The following is a 26,488-nucleotide window of genomic DNA, read 5'->3' as shown; positions in this document are numbered from 1 at the left end:
GGACGTCGGCCAAGCTGCTGCAATGAGAATCCTGTCTGTTTTTTGGCCATGATCCTTATCTGATATGGGGATCTGAGATTGAGAGCTCAGTATTCCAGGACATGACTGGTGGTCCTCTGTCTGTACAGGAAGTTCTCTTTAAGGGGGTGGTCCAGTAAATATGAGAATTCTTGTATATTAACTCTTTATTCTAAGATAGTCAAATTATTATTTGTGGCCTGCCTCTCCCTGTCAGAGGAAACTAGAGAATGAGGGCTCAAATCTGAGTTTTCATCAGGCATGAAACATGGAGCTGATTCACTGAGAATTAAAGCAAAAGGTCAGTGAAAAAGCTTCAGCAGGTTCCATGGGGACAGCCACGAATGTTCTTTTTATTCAGACAAACCTAACAACATTGCTATGTTAAAAATGTGAAGACATTATCTAAATCCGCACATTTTGCCGCCCATGAATCTATGAAGTAATTCTGGACTTGATACCAGATGACTCAGGTTTGAGACTTCGGTCAGTTTCATGTTTTTTTTGGTTTTTTTTTATTACTTTGTCAGTTGTTTAAATATGGATCAGACTGAAATTGATTACTATTCAACTCTGAATCCATAAGAATGATTTCCAGCAATCGATTACTATTAACATCTGAACAGATGTCTTGCTATTGGCCTCTTCTTCTAATACAAAACCCTTGTTCACACCATAGAGATCATATCATCAGCCATACAACAAGGGGCTTTTTGGTGCCATTTGTCTATGGGAAGGCAGAGTGCTGTCTCGATCTTTATCTCCTCATGTCCAGCTCTTTGTCTGATTGAGTCTGAATGGCTGCGGTCTTTCCCTTTGGGCTCCTTCCCTCCTCCTGCCTCATTGTGTGACCTGATACGACGCATGATTCATACTGTGAGATCTCTTGGATTTCACAGGAAACAGTCACATGGCACGATGTACACCTACCACACGGGGTCGAAAGACCTCACATTGGGGAGAGGTGTATGTATCAGAGTTTGTGTGTGTGTGTGTGTGTGTGTGTGCGTGCGCGTGTGTGTACTTACATTTTTGTAACACTTTATAATAACTATCATTAATAAACAGTAAATAAATAGTTAACTTTAGTTAAGTTATTTCATTAACAAACAATTAAATGATAATTAATTATATTTACTAATTAGTAGTGTTTTAATGTTATTTTATCATTTGTTTGTTTAATATAAAACAATTAGTTTAGAATTCATATATTGTATCATAGCTGATAAGAGACAAATATAACTATGTTCTAATTAAATTAGTAAATTAAAACCTGCCATATGATTAATCAAATTAATCAATTAAAAGAACCAACTATTTGATAATCCATTAATCATTTTGAGCCATTCTTTAATAATAATAATAAATAAAATAAAATAAAACAACATTACATAGATAGTTATTGTAAAGTTTATAATACTTTGTTAATGGCTAATGAATACTGCGCAGTGCATCTATAAACATTATTTGTATGTTATTATTAAGTTGCAACTGATGTTTATTATACTTAAATGGTTAATAAATAATTTGTAGTGGATCTACAAACATATGGATGCTATTGTAGAAAGCATATAGAAACTTTACTGAATGTTCAACAGAGAAATTACTATTTCCAATTTATTAATGATGGTTATTTTAAAGTGTTTCCACCTTTTCTGCTTCTTGTATTATATGTGGACATGTGAGAAGTGAGTCAGTCTAAAGGAAATTCATCCTTTCTTTTCCCATGGACAGTTTTCATTACAGTTCTAGTAAGTATTCGTGGTTTTCATGAATACATCTGCTTCTGCCACTATTGGCATTTGTGCGATTAATAGTGTGAATCCCCTCTCAAGGCTGCATTAACAAGCCGCTGGGTGTAAGGCATATGCATGTGTCTGTGGGAGTGAATTAGCATGAATGACCAAAGAGAACAGCAACCTTCCCGTGACAAAGAAAAATAGAGGGCTAAATCTGACTTCCGTGCTGCTTCTACTTATAGATTTACTGGACAGAGAGTCCTGGGAGAAAAAGTACAAGCCAGTGAAGACTCCAGATAGTGCTCTGAGACATAAACTCTCACCCTGAAGGAGTCGCTGTGAATGAACAGTGACTGTGGGCGAACAGAAGGCTTCACATTCACATCTATGCTCATGGGCAACTGATTTCGTAATAGGGAAAAGTTATTGTAGATCAAAGGATGGGAAAAAGGTCCCCCATAGACAGAACAAGATGAAAACTTAACTGTAACGTTTAGAAATTTGCAGATTTAAATATATCTTCCTTCACACCAAGCATGCTGTGACAGAGAAAATGATGATGCAGATTTCACCTCATAAATACCCAGTTAAACCATTCATCATGAGACAAACAATCTGTTTCAGATATCCCAGGGTTTCTACGTGTATCAGCAAGTTTAATCCAAGACCTTTTGATGCCACTGTTTAAGAATTAAAAGGCCAATTTTATAATAAAACTAAGCAGAGTTTAGTTGTAAAAATATAGACATACTCCTCCGAGGAAACGCATATATTGTCAGTTCAAAATTATAAGGCAAAATGACAATAACCGGTTGAGGTTGAGAATATTTGTTCAAATGCATTTATGAATTTTAAATAAATTTACTCATTTAGCCTACAGTCAGTCTGTTATCATAATGAATCTAGTCAACTTCCTCATGAAAATTGGGCTGATGATCGCCAAACTTTTTACAGCTCGTCTTTTGTTGACTTTACTAAAGATTACATGTACAGGCCTTTTTCAGCTTGGAGTGAAACCAGGCTTACAACATTCAATAAATCAATATTTAAGACTTTCACAAACAGAATTTAAGACTACTTAATACTTTAAGGACCTGTAGCAACCTTGTATCCTAATTTCAATAACCTCATCAACATCGAAACTAATTGGCAGGAATTTACGAGTTTGTCAGCAGTTTCATTATATAATCTTTATCGCCTGAAACCTTTTAAATTTGGCTCAAGTTTTTTGTGTTTCCTAGGGTTACATATTGTTGCTCTACCGGTGTATAAACACAACACGATTACAGCGTCATTGACATTTACCTGTGGTCTTCCTCAAACTAAAGATTTGACAGCCCACGGTAACAAGGAACACTTTTAGCCTGAGGGCGTCCACACATTTGCAACATGTGAGAGCACACACACGCGGAGACCAAGTGACAGACATATATTGTAGACACAATATGCCCCAATTTGTAAAGCAAGACTCAGGAGCAGCTGCAAACAAAGAGCACATTTATGGAGGCCGACGCCACAAGACAGCGAGTCAGGCAAGTGAGAGGAGCCAAAGCGTTTTGAATAACCATCAGCGATGCCAGGCGGTGAGGATATGGGGTAATTTGATTTCCGGTGGGAGATGATAACAACAGTTAACAGCGATGCCTGAGGGGAAACTCTGGAAAGGTACAGTGATATTGGGAGTAAGCAGGAGGGAAAAGGACAAAATAAGGAGAATATGCACTCCTGCCAGGTGCAAACTGAACTATGGGGATTATACATTAGAGTAATTAGAGCTGAGATGGATTTGGATTCAATCTGATGAAAAGCTGGTTATGCATTCATCTTAGTATCTGCAAAAAACACTGCATAACACTTTTAATAGAGTGTCTCTGGGCAGAGCATCAACAGATCAGCAGTGCAAATCCTTTGACTTTTCATTAAGGGAAGAGTTTTTCAAGTGGTGGGGGGGTCGAGCGGAGAGGAAGTCATCTGGCATGAAAGTGGTCACAATGTGGCAAAAGTGTTGAAGGGACGGGGTTGCAATGATTGGAGGACAATTTGAGAGGAGTGTGGAATGACCTTTTGTAGATAGAATGAATGACAGAAAATTGGGTTTGTGGGGGGAACAAGAGATTTCATAAGGCGAATAAGGTGAAAAATATAAAGCGATGTTTCCCAAATCTCAAGATGATGTCCTGAAATGTCTTGTTTTGCCCAAAACCCAAAGATATTCAGTGCCCTCTCAAGAGAAAGCAAAGAAACCACAAAATATTCACATTAAAGAAGCTGGAGTAAGAGAATTATTACTTTGTTTCTTAAAAAAAATACTCAAATTGATTGATCAATTATGAAAACAGTGAGTTAATTAGTTAATTTAAGGATCTATTAGGCAATTCATTGCTGCAGCTCTAAAAAAAAAGTATAATCAAGTTTTATCTGGAGAAAAAGCTTTATCGTTAAAATATAATTAATTAAAGTAATTCAAAGTAATTTTCAAAGAACAAAACAACGACAAACTGATCTTAAGGACATTTCTTTTTTTCTTTCTTTCTTTCTTTCTTTTTTTTTTCTCATGTCTTTTTAGACAACACTTGATATACTGTAGGCCTCCAGAGTTGCCTGAAAACTGTTAAAAACTGGCTGAAAAGTACCTTGATTAAGATGAACAAGGACAATGTAGTTTATTTTAAGTCAATCTCACACACACCAGAACAGCTGTTTAATTATATTACTCAGCCATTTTTTTGGAATGATACAACAGACTTCTGATTCATTCAGACTCACATCTTCAGTGGGCGTGAATGGGTTGTGCCCTACAGATGGACAAGTTAAGTCAGAGAGTAAAAAAAAACCTAATATAAAATAACCCAGCATTTTTTCTTAAATTATTATCAGCATGATTACCAAGCAGTGGTTTACCTGATCATCTTGACAATTTGTCCATGAATTAATCATTAAATTAATCTTGGCTATTTAGTTAATTTAGTTAACTAATGGTAAGTAATCAAACTTGTATAACCGTGTGAACTGTGAATAACATGAATTTGAATGTGGAGGTGAAAAGGCCTACCCGACATTAAAAAAACAAAAATGATCATTTAGAATTTATAACTGTCAGTGCATACAAATGGAATTAAAAGATTATTGCAGCTACCTGTGCTAATGGATTTAGAGAAACATATAGTAATAAATCAACAGTTATTTTCTTCAATAAAATTGTTCATTAAATAAAATAAGTGCAGTGAAGTAGTGGCAAAACAAGCTGTAAAATGTAATTAGTACAATACAGAGCAGAGGTGAACAATAATCGCTGTATCCAGGCAACAAGTGAGACAGAATAATCTTTTACTTTCATTAGTCCAGCGTTCAGTGTTCAGTCAGACAGAAGTCCATTTCAGCTTTTACAGTGATGGAAATGTACTGAAGATCGCAGCAGGGATTATCACAGGGGAAGTCAAAAAGTCCTTGTTCAACAGGTACCTGTCCTCTGGTATGCGCTCTTAGTGTGAGTGTTTATGTGTGTTTACCTGCGGTGGCCGTTCGGGGATGGGTTCGTTGCGCAGGGCTTGCAGGGCCTTCATGGCAGCGCTGTGTCTTGCTGCTTGGCGGGTGCGTCCCTCTCCAATAAACTCATGAGTCCCCACAGACAGCTGCACATAGAAGATCTTAGGAACAGGATAATGGTACCTAGAATTAACAAAAAAAAAAAGAGGGAAAAGGGAAACACTCGTCATAAAAACTAAAAAATGAACAAATACGTAACCAATGAATGTTATATATGAAAAACAACAGAAGTGAGAGGCTCAGACATTATGAGCCAAGTTATCAATTCACACCGTTTACACCGTTCCCAAATTAAAGGCCCACCACTTCATCAGGGTCAATTACTACACAATGGCCTGTTGGCCAACCACTTGACGGATGTCTTGCTATTGAATCTCAGCTCAGGGATGCCAAACAAAGCAAAGGGACACATATATCCTCTCCTCTTTCTTCAGGCCCTGGACATAGATTTTCCTCTCTTTCTTTGGGCCCTGACAGAGCGGGACTGAGCTGTCACTGAACAGATTTAGAGGTCTGCAAGCCTGCGTGTGTGATACCCCCTCCTGCGTCAGGGGGAGAAGGGCTGAGAATATCGGCCGGAGCGAGGACAAGGAAAGAGAAATAGTGGGAAAGCTAACAAGAGGAGAGAGTAATCCAAACTTTTTAATATCCGTCTCCCTGTCCTCTTTCCCCTCTGCCAGTCTGCACTTACTATTCACAAGGACATATCACCAACATATGTGGTAGACAGCAGCTGAGATTAATGGAACTGTGTCTCGACTCTGGTGCCAAAATGTATTTGATATTTTCATGTTTGGTCAAGACATTTGGCCTTTAGTGAGGGAACGAAAATCAATGGTAAGTGAAAGTCTTTTGAGTTGATTTCACTACATGCTGAGGAAAATTAAAACAAGCTTTAAAGAAATGCAGCTGTCCCTTTTCTCTGTGAATATTAATTTTCATCTACACCAAAACATCCTACTTGGCACTGCAACAGCTGGGAGATTTAATACTTGACAGGAATTTGGGGAACCCAAGATGCACGAAAACACAAAATAACTTGATTATGTAGGACAGGAAAATCTGTTTGTCATGTTAATTCTAACAGTCTGTATCACAACCACACAGCTCTCAAGTTATAGCACAATATTCAACAGCAAGCCAACAAGCGCTAAAGAATAAGGACAATGCTAGCCTGCTTAAGTTTAGCAGTAGGGCTACACAATTAATCACAATATTATCACACTCACATATAGCCAATTGGAATATCCAAATCACGGAACCAAATTGCAATTTTTTTTTGAAAAAGGGTACATGTGTGAGAAAACAGCATTATAGTGAAGTACTGTAGTGCTGCAGAGAAGCCCTGGCCTAAAAATCTTTTTCTTCAGATGAAAGAAAACATCTTTGTTTGGTACAGACCCCAAGAAATCACATCATCACTATTGTAATATTTTTTTCAGTAAAAATTTAAATTGTAAGGAAAAATAATTCCAATATGAGATATTTACGATGTTAACCAACTTAGTTAGTTAGCACGCTAAGATTTGCTAATTAGGACTTCACCTAAAGTACAGCTGAGACTGTTGGGAAAGTATTGGACAAATTACAATTTTGAATTGATCACCAAAGGTACTATAGTTCATCCAGAGGGCGACGTCAATGTTATGTCCAAATTTCATTGCAATCAATCCAATAGTTATTGAGACATTTAACTAAAAACCACAAATATTAATGTCATGGTGAAGCTAGAGGAAAAGTCACAGCCAGTGTCATGAATCTTCACTGACTCAGAACAATGAATGTCTGTGCAAGATTATGTGTCAATCCGTCTGGTAGATGTTGAAATGTTTCACTGGAAAAGTGAAATTTCTGACGTGGCGCTGACATCATATGAAAAGACGACAAGTCATTAGGTTTCATCTTTGGGTACCATGGGTATCTGGACCAAATGTCATTGCAAGTCATCCAATAGTTTCACTAAAAAATAAAACAATAAATTTAATAGCAGAAGTAGGGGCAAAGTCAGGGAGTCAGTAAGATTCATCAAGTGGAGAACAAGAACGTCTGAGCAAAAGTTTGTAGCAAATAATCCAATAGTTGTTTAGATATTTCAGACCAATACACCAATGAAGATATTGTGAGAGATTTACTGTGAAGCTGTCTTGGGAAGTCGTGACAGTGCCAGCAAGGTGGGCCAATGTAACCATAAATTACAGTATAATTAAGATTTATTATGACTTGGATCTTATTTTGGTAGTTGTGAGCATCATTCCTATGGGCAATAATAAAACTGAACTCACCCATTTAATAATTGATATCTGGAAATGGGTTGACGACATTAGTAAGGCTGCTCCAACAACGGTAAAATTTTTGGCCAAGCTACCCACAGTGAACATCCATCACATTTTACAGATAGACGTCTGTAATTTCAGGCACGCTCACTTTCGATTTTTACTAGCATAACACGACTTAATTGTTGTCTTGTTTAAAACCTGTTTTACCCTCTAAACCAGAAGTTCTGATTTTTTTTCTTATCCAAGGATCTCTTACAAGCTAGATTAAATACTGAGGACCCACTCGTATACATATATAGAGAGAGACAGTTTTGACCATTAATGGGTGATGCCTACTTGACTGAGAATGTTAGAACTAGCCAAGTGAACTGCATTTAAATTGCCTACAATTGAACTCAGTTTACTGTTTTTATTTATTTGTATGTTAATTCATGTCGGCTGTGGTCAAGCCCAACATTTTTCCTGCGGGTGCCTTGAACCAAACCTCCATTTGAGAACCACTGGTCTGAACAATCCACTGTGGCTACATCACCATGTTCCCATATCTCAGATGTTACTTTGGCAAGTATATCTTTATCAAAACTATGACTAAGACTCTAAAAGTAAGACCCAAGTTGCAATAAACTGAAATGAGTCCTCAACTTGATGAAGTTCTCTAGAAGTAGAATACCAGAAAACATGACTCCTTATCGCAAGTAACTCTTAAGAACATCTGTCCTTTCCCTTAACATCTACTCCCCTCATGTCTTTTCCCAATCTCCTGCTCAGCAGGCCTAACAATGAGTCAGCATTTTACTCCCAGAATTCCAGCAGGTCTTTCTCCAGCCCACAACCCTCCTCTCATCCGTCTGCTCTCAGCTCCTCCTGGCCACGGGAGCCTTGCCTGGGCGGGGGCCTGCCTGGCCCTTGCACGTCAAGTGTGGCCCCAGGGTCTCAGAGGACATGCCAAGTGCAACATGGGCTGCGGCCAACAGCGCTGAGCTGAGATGGGAGCAGCTGGGGCTGGAGCGCAGAGTACAGGTGCAGAGAGGAGGACAGAGGGAGAGGGATAAGAAAGAGAGCGGAGGGAGACTGAAGGGGAGAGAGAGGGAAGCAAAGAAAGAGAGAAGAGAGAGAGGGACATGGAGGGAGGCCTGTGGGAGACCCTACTCCACAACGTGGGAAAGTAGTGGCTTACACACAAGCAAGTCAGCCAAGAACACAGGCGAGCACACGCACACACATCAAAATCATGTAGACAAAAAAAGGCAAGAAAAATCACGTCAGCGCTCTGTGGCCAGTACAAAAATCAGCACATGCTGGCTGGATCCGCCTATACTGTGTTATCAATTATTATTTTTGTTATTATTATTACTACAGAGAGGGAATTGGACCAGGACACCTGTAGGGAGGGTGTGGAGACGGCTGAAAGGAAAAGAAAAAATAAGAAAGAAAGAAAAAAAAAAATAGAATTACTGCATGCGGCTGTATGCCCCTGCCAGCAAGTCAAGTTGCAGTTTACACCCATGTCTGTCAAAACTCAGACTGTCCAGACTTAAAATGTGTAATGAAGACTTTAAAGGAATTTAATAAAAGGCATAACTTTTTTTTTATTTTGGCAAAACCTAACCTAACTATAATGACATGCATGATTCCTGTGAGAAACATGCCGACTTCACTTAGAGACTGTTTTTACAGAGGAGTACAGAGGACTGATAGCTGATATAGAGCTGAACATTATGTCTGAAAAACTGACGTATGACCTTTAGGATATAAAATGTCACGACCTCATCATTTTATCCTATTAGATATTTGTGTGAAATTTTGAGATAATCTGCTTGCTAATCCTTGAGTTATATAAAACAGGTTTGGTGAGGTCACAGTGGCCTTGACCTTTGACTTACAAATTCTAATTAGTTCATTCTCGAGTCCAAGTGGACATTTGTGCCAAATTTGAAGAAATTCCATCACAGCGTTCTTTAGATATCATATCATATCAGACAACCTGAAATCATAATTCCTCACTGTGTCTGTGTGCAGTGTGTGTGTATCTGCTGTGACTCTGCGATGAGGAAAAAACGACTGAACTCAATCAAATGATAACTCATCAGCATTTAGCAGTGAGTAATGATTTTGACTTTGAGGCCAGAAGCTTCCCTGCAGCTCTCTTTAATGTGGGCCGCATTAGTTAAGGTTACCATTTCATCTTAATCATTCAAAGACTCGAGCATGAACACACACAGAGACAGACGCACTCAAAGGTGAGCCCACACACACAGTCCTATTGGGAAATGGGAGATATGGTATTGCAATTATTACTATAAATGACAGGGTGACATTTCGGCTGGAAACTATTTTCTCCTGTGGCATCGAAAACTATTTCCGTTCTAAATGCCTGTGTTGAAAAAAAAGAAAAACAGATTATACTATCATTCTGCATGTGTCACACTTGTTCCTAAACTGAACAGTTAACACTACCTTGACTTTTTTTTTTTTTATTTACATTTATGCTACAGCTTTACAGCTGCTAGTTTCCAATGATCATAAGTCATATATCCAGATTATTACACCACTAAGTGATGTCAGATAGATTGTATCTATATTGTAGTTATGCAACACAGCTCACACACAGAAATGTACCACAGCCACCTTCCCTTCCCTACCTTTCTGTTTTAAGAAAACCTGCATTATTTACAGTAGTAACAGTGACACTCAATAGTCTGTTTATTTAATGGTGACCACACTAGATGGAGTGGCTTTCAAGTCACGGCTGGAGCAGGAAAATCACGAAAAGAAAAGAAAATCTAGAAAAGATGCAAACATTTGTGCGTGTATAGTTTACTGGAAGCAAACTATAAAAATAATAGTGTGTGTAAACGATGATGTCATCCTCGGCTGAGCTATAACCTCTCGTCCATGAGTAGCTGCATGCTTCCTTCTGTGTGGTGATACGGTTGGCGGTGGTAGAAAGAAAATAGTTCCGATATGAAATTGCTCACCACATGATCTGTGGTTTATCTTGAGTAACCAGATCATGATTGTTGGCACATTGAGACATTGCTGTTGAGTTTTTTAAATGTGTTTTTTGGCACTTTGATCACCGCAAGCATGTGACACGTAGTTCTGTTTTATTCCAGGGAAATCAGAGATTTCCAAGGCCAATAAGAGTCGGCAACTCACACTAAAGCAATCAGAGGCAGTGTCTTCATTTTTGTTCAGGCCACAGACACCTTAACTGAGAAACGGAACAAGGACCCCATACTACATACATATATTGCATTGAATGTTTTCAAGTCTTTCGTTTGCCCTTATCCGGAGTGGCTAAGTCAGCTGCATTTGTAGCGTGGCTAATGTTAGGTGTGTTAGCCTCACCCTCTGCACTTTCTCTGGTGGTTTCTGAGGTGAAGGATATGTCAGAGCTTGTGAAGTTACAAAACCATCAGTTGTGACTCACAAGACTGTCTGTACACTTTACAAGTAATTGGCTAGTATGTTTCAATTACATGTAGCTAGTTCATAATTATGGATAGGTGGCTCTCAGAGATTTAAAAGGTTAGCTAGCATGCATGACTGCACAATGATTCTTGGGTAGCCTTTTATCAATGTTGTGTAAATTGAATGTTTTCTAGGGGAGGGTCAACAAATAGGCTGATGTAACTTTGCTAATAATATGTTGGATTCACTAAAAAATCTAAATAGCACTACAGGTGAGAGTGTAAAAATATGCATTTTTGATTTTAGGGTGAACTGTCCCTTTAATGCATGACGTTGTTGACTAGTTGCAGATGGCAGTGTACAGGGAGCGGTGAAGATTTCAACAGCTTTGGCTGGCAAACTTTTGCAGACCGCAGCAATCAAAACCAAATGCAGCACTTCCCTTTAGTCATAAACCTGCCATTTTACCCATGAGAACACATCAAATTCAATTTTGTTCAGAATATACTGCCGCCCTTAATCAGCCAGTCAACTGTGGTTGTTGTTAGAGACCCCAGGGGTGATCACCTCCATTACTTCATTTAATATCAAACAGAATACTCACTCAGCTATGCAATACTTGCAGCAGTCATGTATGTGTGCCTTAATTATTTGACAATTTAGCTAAATAATATTACTTAATATGTTGGTGATCTTTGTATATACGTGGCTCTTACAGTTATAGTAGAGTCAAGGATATTTTGTTGTTAGTTTTCACATGTTTACTGTTCTCTCCATGCATTAGACTGGTACTGTGATAATGGACATCAAAATTGGTTTTTAGATGGTGCTGTCATTGTGGGTGGTCTGTGTGTTCTAAGTTCTTTTGATTCTGTGTCTTATCTATTATGCTTAGTTGGTGCATTCCTCAAATTAAAAAGAAAAATGAAAATGTCTTGCAATAGTAAATATGTGTTGGTTATTTTGCTGGCAGTGCCCTGCATAAAAAGAACATTAAAAAAAACTCAAAAGAGGGGGAGGACGAGTGTAGATTTGGTCATGGCCAGCTTCCCAGTGTGGTATTCTTATTGGTGGGTTTGTAAACATGGGTCATATTAGCAGTCATATTGTTGAATTTTGGTCCTAAAGTTCTGCTACTATGAATTTCAACACAAACTAAATCAGCGAGTCTCACAGTAGCATCTAAAACCATCATTGTCAACCTCGGTCAACTTTTGGGACAGTTCAACATGGTACAGAGTAAAGAGGCCTTTACAGCTAAGAAATATGGAAACTTATTGTTATTTTAACAGAGAAAAATGTAAATTTATGGTTTTTTTTTGTTTTTGTTTGTTTATGCTTTTTAAAGACAAACTGTGTAAATTCAAATGTTTTTACAAAGAAATATGTAAACTTGGCATGTTTTTACACTGAATTATGTAAACTTGATTTTTCAAAACAGAAATATTTAAACTTTTCACTATTTTACACAAAAATATGTCAACTTTATGTATTTTAGCCAGACGTGTAAACTTAATTTTTGACAGAAATATGTAAACTTTACATTTTTGAACAGAAAGATGTAAAGTTTAAGTTTTTGTTTTGCTTTTTTAACTGAAAAATGTAATGTAGTGTCAACTGTAATAAATAACATATTTATATAACTTTTAGAGCAGTTTAGCTCATCGGCCATCCATTTTCATTATGGTGGAACAGTGTTACAACCTGACATTGGATGAAAATGTAAGCTGTATACTTTCATTTCTTGATGTCTACAAATTAGTGTGAAACACTGATTTAACTGTCCAAGAGGTTCAGCTGGTTCATAAACCATTATCTAAAAAGGGAGAAATTAATCAATTTGGTTGTGCTGCTGTCTGTATAAATGTAGTGCTGCAACCAACAGCACATACCCATTTATTACCCATTGCCACTGGTAGTAGCTTCAAAGTAATTAAAGCATATTTGTGGTTACTCTTAAGGGTGGAAACATATGTATTGTACTACAGGAAAGAGCAGCAGACAGTAGAAAGTGGGCCAACTAAACACAGACAAATAACAAGACAGGAATGAGGGGGCGTATTGGCCCAGTTTGTCTTCCAGCGTCACTGAGATTGACCACCAAGACATCGACTGGCCACACATGCATACAGAAATGGTTGTATGCATTAAACCACAATTACACACACACATAAACACACAGAACTGACTCAGAGCCTCATAAAGGGAATGGGGCTGTGCTGGGAGCAAAGGGGTGACAGAGATTTGGGGAGAAAAAAAAAATGTAAAAACTTGGACAGGCTCACTCCTCCACCAGCTGCACTTTCTTCCAATCTCCTGTCAGACCTCTACTTGTTTTCTCTCCCTCCCAACTTCCATACTTCATTCCCTGTGTCCATCATTGATTGCTTTCCTTCCCTTCTGCCTCACGCAATTGCTAATGTAGAAAATACATAGTGGTGTGAGAAAACAGTCCATGTAGTCAAGTAAACAGTACTCAAAACACCAAATGTAATGTTGCTTGGGGGGGGGTTGTATTCAAAGTTCCTTGGACCCTGTCTAAGGCTAGAAACCACAAACCCACATGGGAGAAACTGATTCAATAGGATGGTAGAGTTGTGGTTTCACATGAAATTATTTCTTTGTCAGTAGTTGCTTGTTAAATATTTTTCCATGAAACACAAAAGTTAAGGTTAGGCAAGTTAAGGTTGTTACAACTCACAAATGCCCATTTCAGAGTCTCCACTGAAAGAATTCAAATGGTCTAGAAAGTAAATGAAAAATAAAATAGTGATGGGCTTAAAAATAAACAAACATTGCTTTTGGTACTATTATACCACTCAAGATCGTTTAAGTCATGAGACTGGTGCCAAGACCACTTTTTGACTGTCTCAGTCTTGTCTTGGTCTCAGACAAAGAGAACTTGGGATTTTATTTCAAGACCACTTCTATGGTCTTGAAATGAAAATTATTTACATCATTAAATCACATGTGTGCTGTCTGATTTATTTGTTAACATCACTATTGTGACTGGATGTAAAACTTCTGCTTTAAATGCAACCAGTGACTTGTCTCACTTGTAATTTTAAAGAGAGTTACTGGTACCGACTCTCACTTCAAGGTTAGCTAGCTAAGTAATATTGTAATTTGTGATGAGCAAGGCCACATGAAGCTATGTTGCCTAATGTAAGCTCCAGCATAAGCATCATGGTACCACAGTCAGAGAACTAGAAATGTTACAGCACCTAATCTTGACTCTGTCTCACCCTGCCTTGGGCTTGGTCTCGACTTAGTCTCGGTCTCGACTTAGTCTCAACCCTTCAAAGTCTTGGTCTTGGCTACAACACTGGTGTTTAGCATGACGGAAATGCTGAGAAGTTGTTAAATGTTATCTTTTTTCAGTCTAAGAAAGTTTTGGTAGCTTTGGGACCACATTACAAATAACTACTGAATTAAACACTTCCACTACGCTAACTAGCTCCGTGGTGCTAATGCTACAGCTCAGCCAAATGGACCAGCATTCATGTTTTAATCCTACACTATCAAAAGCACCAGTCTCTCGTTCACAAGTAGATGCACACTTCCTTCTATATGGTTTAGTTCAGTAGAAATAAAGCAGTTCCTATACGAAACTGCTCACAGTAATCTCTGTGGATTATCTTGTTTAAGCCTGGATTTATGGAAAGAGACACTGTTTTTCAAACGCGTTTTTGGCACTTTGAGCACCAGGAGCCAAGTTCCATTATATTAGATAGAAAGCAGATATCTCTATGGCAGATATTTCCAAAACAATCTGGATGAATAAATAGTACTACAGGTCATAGAAAAAAATATGTATTTTTGATTTTGAGGTGAAATGACCCTTTAAAACAGTGTTAACCTTCAGATGATAGTTATCCAACAGTTTACACAAGAGACAGAGACTGTGTAAAAGGTGTTGAAGTGCCAACAAACAGGTTTAAAGTGATAATGAGAAACTGTGTGTGCGAGACCTGTAGCGGTCTCAGAGAAGCCACAACGAATGTTATTCAATCAGACTTCCCCCCGAGGCAACTCTGACTCAGAGATACTACATTCATTCACTGTGAAGATTAAGAATTAAGATGGTTTACGTGTTGTCAAACCAGCAGTGTTGGATTGCACACAACATTACCAACACACACCAGATCAGTCAGGTGTAAAATGTATAAAAGTGCAAACGTTAAGTTGATGGTATGTTGGCTCACAATCCAAAGCTTTCAACCGGTCACTAATAGCTCTCATTTTACAGTTTAATATCACCAAACCTAACATTCTGTAGGTTTTCATTAAAGTCTGTCATGGGAGCGATGTATTTTCTTACCTCATATCCCTCCAGTGTAATGTGTGTGCGTCTCTGAGCAGCAGACAGCTGGTGTCTCTACTCATATCGCTGCCTTTACCGACAACAGCTATTTATCAAGAATTGCTAACAGACAAAGTGCATAAAACGGAGGTTTCATAACTTATTTTAATTAAATTATCCAATCTGACAGTGTTCATTGTTTTTACTGTTTGTTGTGGTTTCAATTTTTGAACGACAGATTAAAGCTCTCTTTGTGCGAGCTCTGTAATCAGTGTGCTGTCTCAATGCCCTCCCTTCCATGCCTGGCTCATGAGTGGCCCCAGTCCCCGTGTAAGCCGACCCCAGCTCTCCTGTCACACTTTATTGCTGAGTCACGGCCGTACATCAAGTATTGTTTCCAAACATGATAGATTTACAGTGCCGTAACTGACAGGTAGCACGCTACAGGGAAAAAAAAAAAAAAGCAAATGGAGTTACTAGGTACAAAAAACAAGGGCTGATATCATTACACTGGTAATAAAAGCAACCACTGGATTTATTCTCTAATCATCTGACTAAAAACAGGCATTGCGTGAATAATTCTGACTCCTTAAGCACAAAAAAATATCAGTGAGTAATAGAAAGCTTGCCAGCATGTGCAAAGCAATTACACCATGTGTGCATTTATGTGACACAGCAAAATAAAAAAAATAAAAAAAGAAAGAAAACACACTTCTTAACCCTCGTGCCCTTCTAGTGCCAACTGTTAAGACTTGGCTGGCTGAGAGGAATGGCTGGCTGGGGATCAATCTAAAATCAGACCCTGCTGCCCTCATTAAGAATATTACATTGTGACCTGCTGTTTTATGTTCATTGTCATTAAGGAGAGAAAACGAATTGCTTTGTTGGAGGGAAAAAAAACACTCCTGTGCCATTTTCTAAAAAGAAATAATATGAATTTGTTTTTGCCAAATTGTTCTGACTCGGTTCCTATGCAAGCCATTCTGCCTGCAAATGATTTTCCTTTGTCTTTTTATGCAGACATCTCTCGGGGCAACATATTTTACTGACTGATAAATGGTTCTTCTTAATCGGCTGTTGTCCTTAATACAGTTACTTGCATTCAGGCCCCCTGAAAATGAATGAAGCAACATCAACAAGCAGTCCAGATTAAATGTGAATCTGAATATGTTCATACTATAGTGTTTGTATAATAAAACACATACACTGATTAGCAACAACCTTAAAACCACTGACGGGTGAATAACAGTACGGCACCTGTCGAAGGGTGGGATAAAAAAAGTGTACTGCAGGGATGACGTATTTCTGCAGGCCAACCCGGAAGTTAGCATCACAAAATGCCAGTGGGATTCTTCCATTGGATTTTCGATTAGCGCAGAAGTCAGTCAGTGCTTCAAATTGATGAAGTTGATTGTGTTGGAAGCAGGAAAAAGGGAAAGCGTGACATGAACTAAATTGTGATGGCTGGACAACTGGGTCAGAGCATCTCCAAAACAGCAGACCTTGTTGGGTGCTTCTGGTATTCAGTGATTAGCACCCACCAAAAGTCATCCATGGCTGTGTATAAAGGAAAAACATAACATAAAAATAACTCATGTACTGACTTACCAATCAGCTGATTATTAATTTATCAAGAAATGGCACATTTTAGTTGATTTGAGTCATTTTTATCTCCCACTCCAGTTCGATTCGTTCAAGGTCAGATGAAAACAATGCCATTCACACTCAGATGTGCAACAAACTATCACCCTAAGGCACCTTTAAATTGTGGATTTTTGAGCTGTAGTGTGGTTTGCTTTTGCTGAGAATGCAACACAAACCAACTACACAATGTAAAACACAGTTGCTCAGATTACCTCGTTTCCTTGTGAGCTCTGGTAGGACCACCAAAGAAGAAGTGCAGCATCATTTAACAGAACAAACTTTGTTTTGACTTTCCTTGCTCTGAAAAGTATTATAATGACGCACGACGACAGGTCTCCTAACAGTAGCATGGCAGTGTGAACCCTAAAGGCGTCCAAAAGTGTGTCTACTGCTGGGATGATTCAAACCAAAGTACACCAAGCATATATTTGTAATAGATTTGTGATATTTCTGTATTCCTCATCACTTCTTCCAGTCTCACATCCAACCACAGTACAGTGATCAGTGATTGTGATGTGGACTGAATTAAAACTCTGTTTCACCAGAAATATGGACCTGTAGCCCTTCTCAGAAATACAGGAACTGAGGTAGACAAAGTAGATTCAAGCACCTGGCTCTACAGAGGGAAATTAATGCAGACGCTAATTACGGAAAAACCCTGTTCATGTCTTTCTCCGTAAGGATAAAAATAGTCTTGCAATATCATACGATCTGAGATCTCATCAACTACCGAATGTCTAAGGATTTCTAAAAGCAAAACAGTTGTGTGAACAGTGGCAATATTTTTCATCATTTTGCATTCTTCTGCACGGTATGGATGCAGGCAGCAAATCTGCATGAAGGCAATACAAACATGAAGGGAAACAAAACAGGGCCAGAGGTAGGAGTAAGTCTCAGCAAGTCCAAAATTACGGTGGTGAGAATCAAGCAAGTAAAGTCAAGTCCCTGCTACAATTAAAACAGGTCAAGTCATTGCTCAGGTCAAGCAAGTCACACTTGAGGTCATACTAAATTCTGATGATCTACCCAAGTTTTCACGTTTAAATCAGTTAAAAAACAGCGATCAGTTAAGTTAAACAGTAAAGTTTTAGTTTCAACATTAATAAAACTGTTGCTGTCTGATTACACCTTCTTAATCTTACTGATATTTGACATTTTAATACTTCTTGCTACTGTCATCAACATCATAATAATCCTTGAATCCAAATGTTATTATTTTTGGACTAGCTTCCTCCATGATAGCTGTGTCATGCATTGGCCTCTGCTGGTCTGCAGCATCCTAGTAGGTTGCCAGGTTTTTTTTGCATTGCACTACAAATCATCCAATTATGTTTCAAAAACAAAACATAACTTTCAATGCTTAGAAAAATTCAAATGTTTACTTTAAAAAGTAAAGTCCTTTTGAATCATCTGTCTTAAGTCTTGACTACCAAGTCTAAGTCAAGTCTTTTATCACTGTTGGTTAAGTCAAGTCTTCTACATCTGAATGTAATTCCAAACAGCGGACGGACTCCAACCAGCCAGGACAAAACAAGGAGCTTGTACTATCGCATGGACATGATTTAGGTAACAAAAGTCTGACATGGTGATCATTTTGTGGTAAATGGACTACATTTATATCATGCTTTTCTAGTCCTACAACCACTCAAAGCGCCTTACAACATGTCACATTCACCAATTCAAATACACATTCATACACTAATGGAAGAGGCTGCCATGCAAGGCGGCTCTGCTCTGAAACTAACCATTCACACGTGCTCACAGACCGATGGCTATGGCTCTGGATCTTGCCCAAGGATACTTTGATCTACAGACTCGAGGGAGCTGGGGATCAAATAGCCGATCGTCCAAGTAGTGGACGACTCCAGTCTATCACTAAGCCACATACAGAAAATATATGTGTTGATATGGGTTATTATCTGTATTATCTGTGTTACTATCTATGAACTGACCTATATCGATAAATGAGATTTTGGTAATATTGCACAGCCCTAACTGGGAAACAGAGGAAGGGAGTAGTGCTCCGAGCTGATGTGTGTTCTCTTGACAGCTCAGCACTGATACTGCACAGCTACACAGGGGGGTGAGAAAAATCATTTTGAGTACGTACAGTAAAAGAATGGCCCAATTTCCTGGGAGAAGACTGAAGTAAGTGGTGTGTATTTGTGTAAACACACAGATATGACTTGTTGTGAAAGTGCCCACTTCTTTGCCTGACTCCACCCTGCCAAGCATACTGAAAGTCAGAATTACAAAAAGTATTCCTACTCATGCAACCTGCTTTGTAGGTAATGGTCTCAGGTCCGTTTTTACTTTCAATACATCAAGGCAAAAGCAGAGAGGAGGACACACAGGGATACACAAACACGAAACTCCACTCAGAGGAGAGGAGATGAAAGGAGAGAGCAGACTTCTGTGTCACTGAGTCTGTTGAGCACAAATCATTCTAAGCATTTGTTTATGTTGGACCTGTATTCCACTCCTCCACCCCCAGTCTCCTCAATAAAACACAGCTTTATGAGTTTACACCCATTTGTACAATTTGAACAGATTATCCTTTGTTCTGGCATGTCGCCCGTGGTGATTTATGAACTATCTGAGTGAATGCATCTGATTTACTGATGTACGCAGATAGGTGGTGAAAACGTAATGCAATAAAAAGTTATTCTTCTGAAGTCTCTACCTTGTGGGCTTTGGCAACTCCCTTTTGTTTTTGTACAGCAGTGATGATAGGATGGATGAGAGAAACCATATCTGTGGCACACCTGAGTGGACGCAAGAGCACACAGTGTCCCAATTAGGCTATATGAGACTGTACAGCCCAAAAGGCCAGTAAGGTATATATATATATTAAAAAGAAATTAATGTGAGTGGGAGAAAGTGAACAAGAAAAAAACGCAAAGTGTATATGAAGGCGACCTCAGAGGATATCTGATATCTTCACATAGGAAAAGATGAGAGGAAATTTTCAATATAGAAAGTGCTCATGGGCAGATTTGCCTTTTGAGTGAGACAGGTTGGCCCAATTAGAGAAGCGGATGACAAACTACACCTGATGTGTAATGTGTGTGTGCTCTTTGTGCGTGTGCCGCAGTTTGTCTGTCTGCTGTTTTTGTGAGCCCTGCAGGCATGTAAAGGGTATTCATTTTTTCAAGGATAAGTAGCTTTCCATGGCAACCACCTCTTTATATTTCTTATATGAGTATGTGCACACAAGCACGTGCACACACGGCACCACTAAGGCGTATACAAGGTTGTCATTGATTTTACAAGGACACTGCTGTGAAGTTAGAAGGCAAGTCTAGAGAATAGCCACAGTGCATTTTAACTCTATGTGCCATAAGCAAAATCCAAGCTCAGCAAATACTCAAGTATTTAACACTATTGATGTCTAAATTTAATGTTCATTGTTGTAGGTTTTTACTGCTTTTCATTTATTGTTTATGATTGATTTCATGTCATCACACATCCACAAATCATGGGGTTTACTGCCAGAAGAAGACATTATAGACACAGTTCTCTGGTGGTGAGAAAAGGTCATTAAATACTTTTGGTAATTGACAGTGTCATGATAATTAGGAGAAAATGGAAAAACTGCTGATTAGACACCAAAATGACAATGTATTGCCAAATACAGTGTTTATGAAGTAAAATCTTTAGTTTATTAATCAACTTTTTTCAATCCAATGTTTGCTTCCCCCTACTTAATATTTGAAACCCTAGCAGGTGATCCATTTCCAGATTTTTTTTTCCTTTCAAACTTGTATTAATTGACTTTAGCATAGCACAATTTGGAGTTTGGTCTTTGACCACCTGGTGAGAGCAAGTCCAATATTCACTCTCCATTTTGCTGCCCGGCCACCATCAGCCAATCAAATGAAGATATTCATACATACAGTCCGTGCTTGCTTACAATTGCCTCAGGAAACTGTTGTATGCATGCATGCAACCAAGTGTGGTAGGAGGGAGAAAACAAAACCTAACTCACATACTGGAGATGAGTCTCAACAAAAACTGTTTTTCTAGGATTTATACTTACTGCAGCTTTAAGGTGAAATCGATACTTCATTTGATACCTTTTTTCCCTACTTCATTCGATAAATAAATAAATAAATAATAATAATGAATCCTTCTGCATTTTATGCATTTCTTTTTATCAGATGTGTAGAAGGCCTATAATCATACTCACTACAGTGCCAGCTCTGTCATAAACAGCACACCCAACTTCAACACTCAAAATGTATGGGCTGCTGCAGTAGTGGACCAATCACATGTCACATTAAACTGAACAATGGTTGCTTGTGATAGGCTGCGAGCAAAACCATACAAAGTAATTTCTTTCGAGATCTGGGTACAAAAAGGACTGAATGCAGATATGACTGACTGGATAAGCTTGAATACTACTTGGTGCTGGGTTATTTTGATAAAAACCTGAAATGGTATTGATCATCAATGCCCAGCCCTAAGCACAGGTGCCCCACTATTCCTTTCTCCTCTCTCCATTTCCAGCAGAGAAAGCAGCGACGGCCAGCTCAGTATCTGAACATCATCGCAGGAGGAAATGTCACAGAGCAACGCACCCCCAGTCATTCAACCCACTATTCTTTCAGCTGACATAATGTTGCGGTCATAACCAAATGAGGGCCCAGAGGAGGTGGGCGGCTTCTGACTGTTCTGCTTTGCTCTTGCAGGGAAAGTCCTAGCCAAATTCCAACTCTGACAGAATGCAGGATGCAGGCGCCCCCGCCCCCCCGGGACCAGAGCAGCAGGAGGAGAACTGGGAACGCCATGGATGGAACTGGAGGAGCCCGATGTGAGTCATCAGAGTCAGGTGTTCCAATGATAACATGGGAGTCGGGGATTGTCCATGTAAGTGGTTGATGTAATCACATTTCTTGATAACAAAAATATTTTCCTGATTCAAAGATTATTTACGTGAAATCATTTGGGCTGAATTTCGATATAATGTTTCAGTAACTGATTGAGTAAGCTGGAAAACACGTATCATTCTGAGCAGTATTTGAGAATGAACAATGGTGTAGTTGGTTATGACTGCGGGATAACAGAGATGAATCGCTGATTTTAACACCGTCTTGGATGGCAAGAAATTATGCACAGGCCCTTCGCCATAAATAAGATTCATTAAGACGCTGATAAATGCACATTTCATATTATCGCCATATTTTCTCATCAGGGCACTTTCTGAATGAATCAATACTGGTCTTGGTGGTGATTAGAGCGCTGATGGATCAGAGCCAGGCTGCCCTTTTAATGGTAAGATTTTCCATCAACATGACTCCGGATCACTCTTATTCATCATAATAGGTAAGGACATGGGCATATGGAAACCTTCGTTTCCCTGCAGCATCATTAAGGTGACTGATTGTAGATATGGCCTGTCACTCTGCCACATAGTCAGTTGTCTGATGAAGAGAATTCATATTCAGAAGGTCTCACTTTCATTAATCCGGGGCTCGACAACACTGAAAGAAAGAGACCTAATGAAAACATAAGTGACCTTGGGATAATATACACTCCTGTGTGGCTTTTCTGTTGCAACACACACACACACATCCCCTCACCCCTCTCCTCTTCCTTACAAAGTGGCATAAGAAAACAAAACAGACCATGAGGGATAGACACAGCCTGTCTCTTAGAAACCCATCACTGTGACATATGACATTGACAGACAGATGCTGGAAAACAGATTTTCTCCTCCACCCCTCAGACATTTGTCTTTCACCTCCTGTTTGTTCCTGCATGGATCAAATAGTAGAAGATGTGAGCCAGATGCTAGACTGTCTGCTGACTAGACTCAGTTACCCAACACTGCAACTGATTCACCAACTCTTTCTGGCAATGTATCCACATTTTAAAAATAAATCCCACACATTTGGCATCAGAATAGCTTACTGTAGGATTTTAATGAGCCAAAGTTTACGTAAAAAGCAAAACAGACATGCCTCCTTCTCTGTTAGGATCTTCTGTGTTTAGTGCTATATTTAAAGAAAAAATACAGAATGCACTGCAGAGATCCATACTTATGAAAACCTATATCAAATCACCATATTCCTACCTTGCCTGTTACAAAATGGGTGCTCAATCACCTTACAAAAGCAGCGCTATAGGATTTTTAAAATGAGGAAACACTGCCATCTGGAGGGAATCAAAACACCTCCTGAAATGAAGTTTTTCAAACTAACCATGATGAATATTGGATTTATGAAATTCACCATGTTTCCAGGAAAAGTGGAGCCACATAACTCAGCTTCTGTAAACTGTATGGACAACTTACGTCACCTTGCCTCTGTATTTAAAATAATACCATAATATTTAGAACACTAATAACACCATATACTACAGTGGTAAAATATTTATATTAGCTGACATTTCTGTAAAACTGTCACAAAGGATAGGCCTACGATTCGAAGACATACAACTGCAACACCTTTTAAATAAATAAAAACATGCTTTAGCCTTTATTTTCATTGGTTTCTGATTTTCTCAGTGTTGTCTCCAAGAACCAAAAAGTGTCATCCTGTTCTTTCTTAACTGAGAGCATCACAGTGTGGGGCTACAACTCACTATTATTTTTACTGTCAATTCATCTGTTGATTATTTTCTTGATGAATCGATTAGTTGTTTAGTCCATAAAATATCAGAAAATGGTGAAAAATGTTGATGAGTGTTTCTCAAAGAATAAATAAAACAATATAATATCCTCCTTCCACAAACAAATTCAGTTTACTGTCAGAGAGAACTAAGAAAACCAGAAAATATATGACCTTTTTGTTTCTTAAGAGACTCAAACCGATGAATCAATTATCCAAATAGTTAGTGATCAATTTAATAGTTGACAATACATCTATTAATCCTTGCAGCTCTACCACAGTGTACCTGGATTTCATGTTAGGCAAGCCAACATCCAAATTCCTGAATAACATTCCTTCACCGAGGGAGGGGGGATCATTAATTGCACCTCTGTGGCATTTTTATGGAGTTTTGGAAATGGCTGGATGGCTCCAGTAAGGCAAAAAAAAAAAAAAAAAAAAACAAGAGGAAGAAAGAAAGTTGACAGAGACTGAGTGCAAAGGGACCCCTCGAGGGCACCACATTTATCAGTTTAGAAAACATATGGGGTGGAGGCCACGTCTGACATGCATCTGAGCCAGTGGGATCAAAGAAACAATTCAGTTTGAGGTCATCCAAAATATATCAAGACCATGTCTATAATAAGTTGGACAAATCTGAAAGCTCAACTTTTCCTCTGCATTTTAGCCAAGTATCCATTCCACACAACCCTGGCATTTCAGGCATCCAAAATAAAGCTTTCCCAAAACAGGCAAATTCAAAAAGTCTTTCTTTTAATGGGTGGATGGAGAAAACAAAGTTATTGCAAAACATTATGAGGCATCAATAGACACAGTCATGTGGCATCTGGCAGACATTAATGTTAACAACAAAAATTCACTGTACCCTTGGAAGCTTAATTTATAGTCTCAGCACAGCACAGGTCTTGTCATTACGTGTTCATGTTTATGATGACTGAATATGAACAACTAATGTACGTGTTTGGGGACAATAAAGGACCAGGGTGTAGGATTTAGCAGCATCTAGTGGTGAGCTGACAGATTGTAAACACCTTATGCATTCTCCTCTTCCAAACATGCAGGTGATCCTGTGAAACTGTTTGGTTTGTGTGGTCTAGGCTACTGTAGAAACACAGTAGTGCACCATCATGGCCTCCAGGGAAAAGGGCCCACACCCTTTGTTTGAACTACTCATTCTAAGGTAAAGACAATAACTATGCTTATTTCAGGTGATTATACACTAATGAAATATTATAAATATAAATATTATATTCAATTTCTGCTATATTCTGCCAATAAATCCCCTAAATCTTACACACTGGATTGTTAAAGCATAATTTAAGTGATTATGTAGACCAGCAGGCAACAGAACTGATGTTTAAGCTGCTGAGTACCCATGCTGTGTCCATCCTAATTATTAACAAATGATGCTGTAGTGTAGAAATGAGGGAAAAAAAGAGGAATAACCCCTTGCTGTCAACAGTTCAGGCAGCGGGGTAAGTTTAGTTTTTTTTTTTTTAGCTCACCTTTGGTTGAACATGCCTCTGAAGTTGTAGTTAGCTCTGTAGTTGGGCATGGGCTTGGGATCCAAAGGCCTGTAGATAGCTGGCTCGCCTCTCTTCATAGCCAGACCATTCAGCTCCACTGTGGGTGTTATACTGCCTGTATGTGAGAGTCAGTATGAGAGATGAAAGCTAAGGCAATAGGAATCTGCAGTAAAAATTAAATAACAAGAGTTGTCAAAAAAAATGGTATTTGACATGAGCAAATATAAATAAGGATGCACATTATGTATTTTTTTTTCATCTTATATGTCTCATGGCTGTTACCGATAAAATAAATGATAATTTCTCAAGTTCATATAACCTGTAGTCTATGTATACATGAGGTTAAGAAAGGTTTAGATGTAGTGAGCAAAGATGAATGATTTATTGTTCCACAGCTCCGACTGCATCAAATCTACCTGATATCACTATCACAACAGTTCTGACTCTTCAAAGGTTCATTTATTTTTTCTAGTAAGATCCATTCATCAAAATAACTTTTATAAAGCATATACACAAATACCAATAAAGATAAATAAAGCTGTGATAGGCCTTTAATAATGCAAACCTGACTGAAACTTTAAACACTGCAGAAAAAATGTCTCTGAGGCTCCAAATTCAGTTTTTAGAATATAACAGAGGAGCATCAACTTCAGTTAAGTTAAACAGATAGCTCAGATTATTTGAAGTGGGGCTGTATGGCGTATTTATCGATAGTCAGTGTTTTATTTACAGTAGATGCTGACTGACACATCCACAGTTTGGAGAAGCAGAGAGGAGCACCAGCAGAGGCAACAAAAGTTATGTGGTAAGTGCATGCTATATTTAAAATATTGTCAAAGCTTTATTTTGCCAAACACAAACAAACTAACAGATTGAGGCAGTGGTAGACCAACAATTACCGTGTTCTGTGAGGAAAAAATTACTGATTTTGTCTATTGAGTTTGGAGAGCCATATTTGGCTTATATAATGGTGGTTTCCCATCAGAAATGGTTGCCTGATGACAAAGTAAAACTGAGAAAATATTATAATATAGTGTAGACTTAAATTGATATGGATTTTTTTTAAGGTGGATATTTTTTTAAGTGGCTAAAATACCTTTTGTTGTTGACCCTGTCCACAGCAGTACAAAGCTTAGCTTCAATGCTGGTACTACTCTCTGCTTCTCCTAACTGGGGGCGTGATGACCAGTATCTATTGTAGCTAATATACTGACTGTTGAGAAGCATCTCATACAACCCCACTTCAAGTAATCCAAAGAAATCCCTTTAAAATATGAGGATGTCTGTATTCAACCTTTCCTACCTGTCTGACTGCGTATGATGTACGCACTGCTAATCCCACAGCTCCCCATGGATGTTGCATAACCTATCACAGGGCTTTCTTAATCTCATTAAGAGGTTGACTATGAGG

The 26,488-nt window shown here is 38.5% G+C and overlaps 1 protein-coding gene across 1 annotated transcript in view; it reads right to left on the bottom strand.

The window, feature by feature from the left end:
- The window catches only part of stau2 (staufen double-stranded RNA binding protein 2), a 110,429-nt gene that overhangs the window by 76,249 nt on the left and 7,692 nt on the right, over positions 1–26,488 (bottom strand). The window contains exons 5-6 of the mRNA XM_084747154.1: positions 25,057–25,192; positions 5,267–5,426 (exon numbers count right to left, since the gene is read on the bottom strand). Coding sequence (XP_084603280.1) covers positions 5,267–5,426; positions 25,057–25,192 — 296 coding nt within the window. The remainder of the gene's footprint in view (positions 1–5,266; positions 5,427–25,056; positions 25,193–26,488) is intronic.

The sequence above is a fragment of the Lutjanus erythropterus genome, chromosome 21 (genome assembly GCF_056507025.1).
Source record: "Lutjanus erythropterus isolate fLutEry1 chromosome 21, fLutEry1.hap2, whole genome shotgun sequence".
Lineage (NCBI taxonomy): Eukaryota > Metazoa > Chordata > Actinopteri > Lutjaniformes > Lutjanidae > Lutjanus > Lutjanus erythropterus.
The sequence above is the reverse complement of the archived record's forward strand: the minus strand, read 5'-3'. Positions and strand labels throughout refer to the sequence as shown.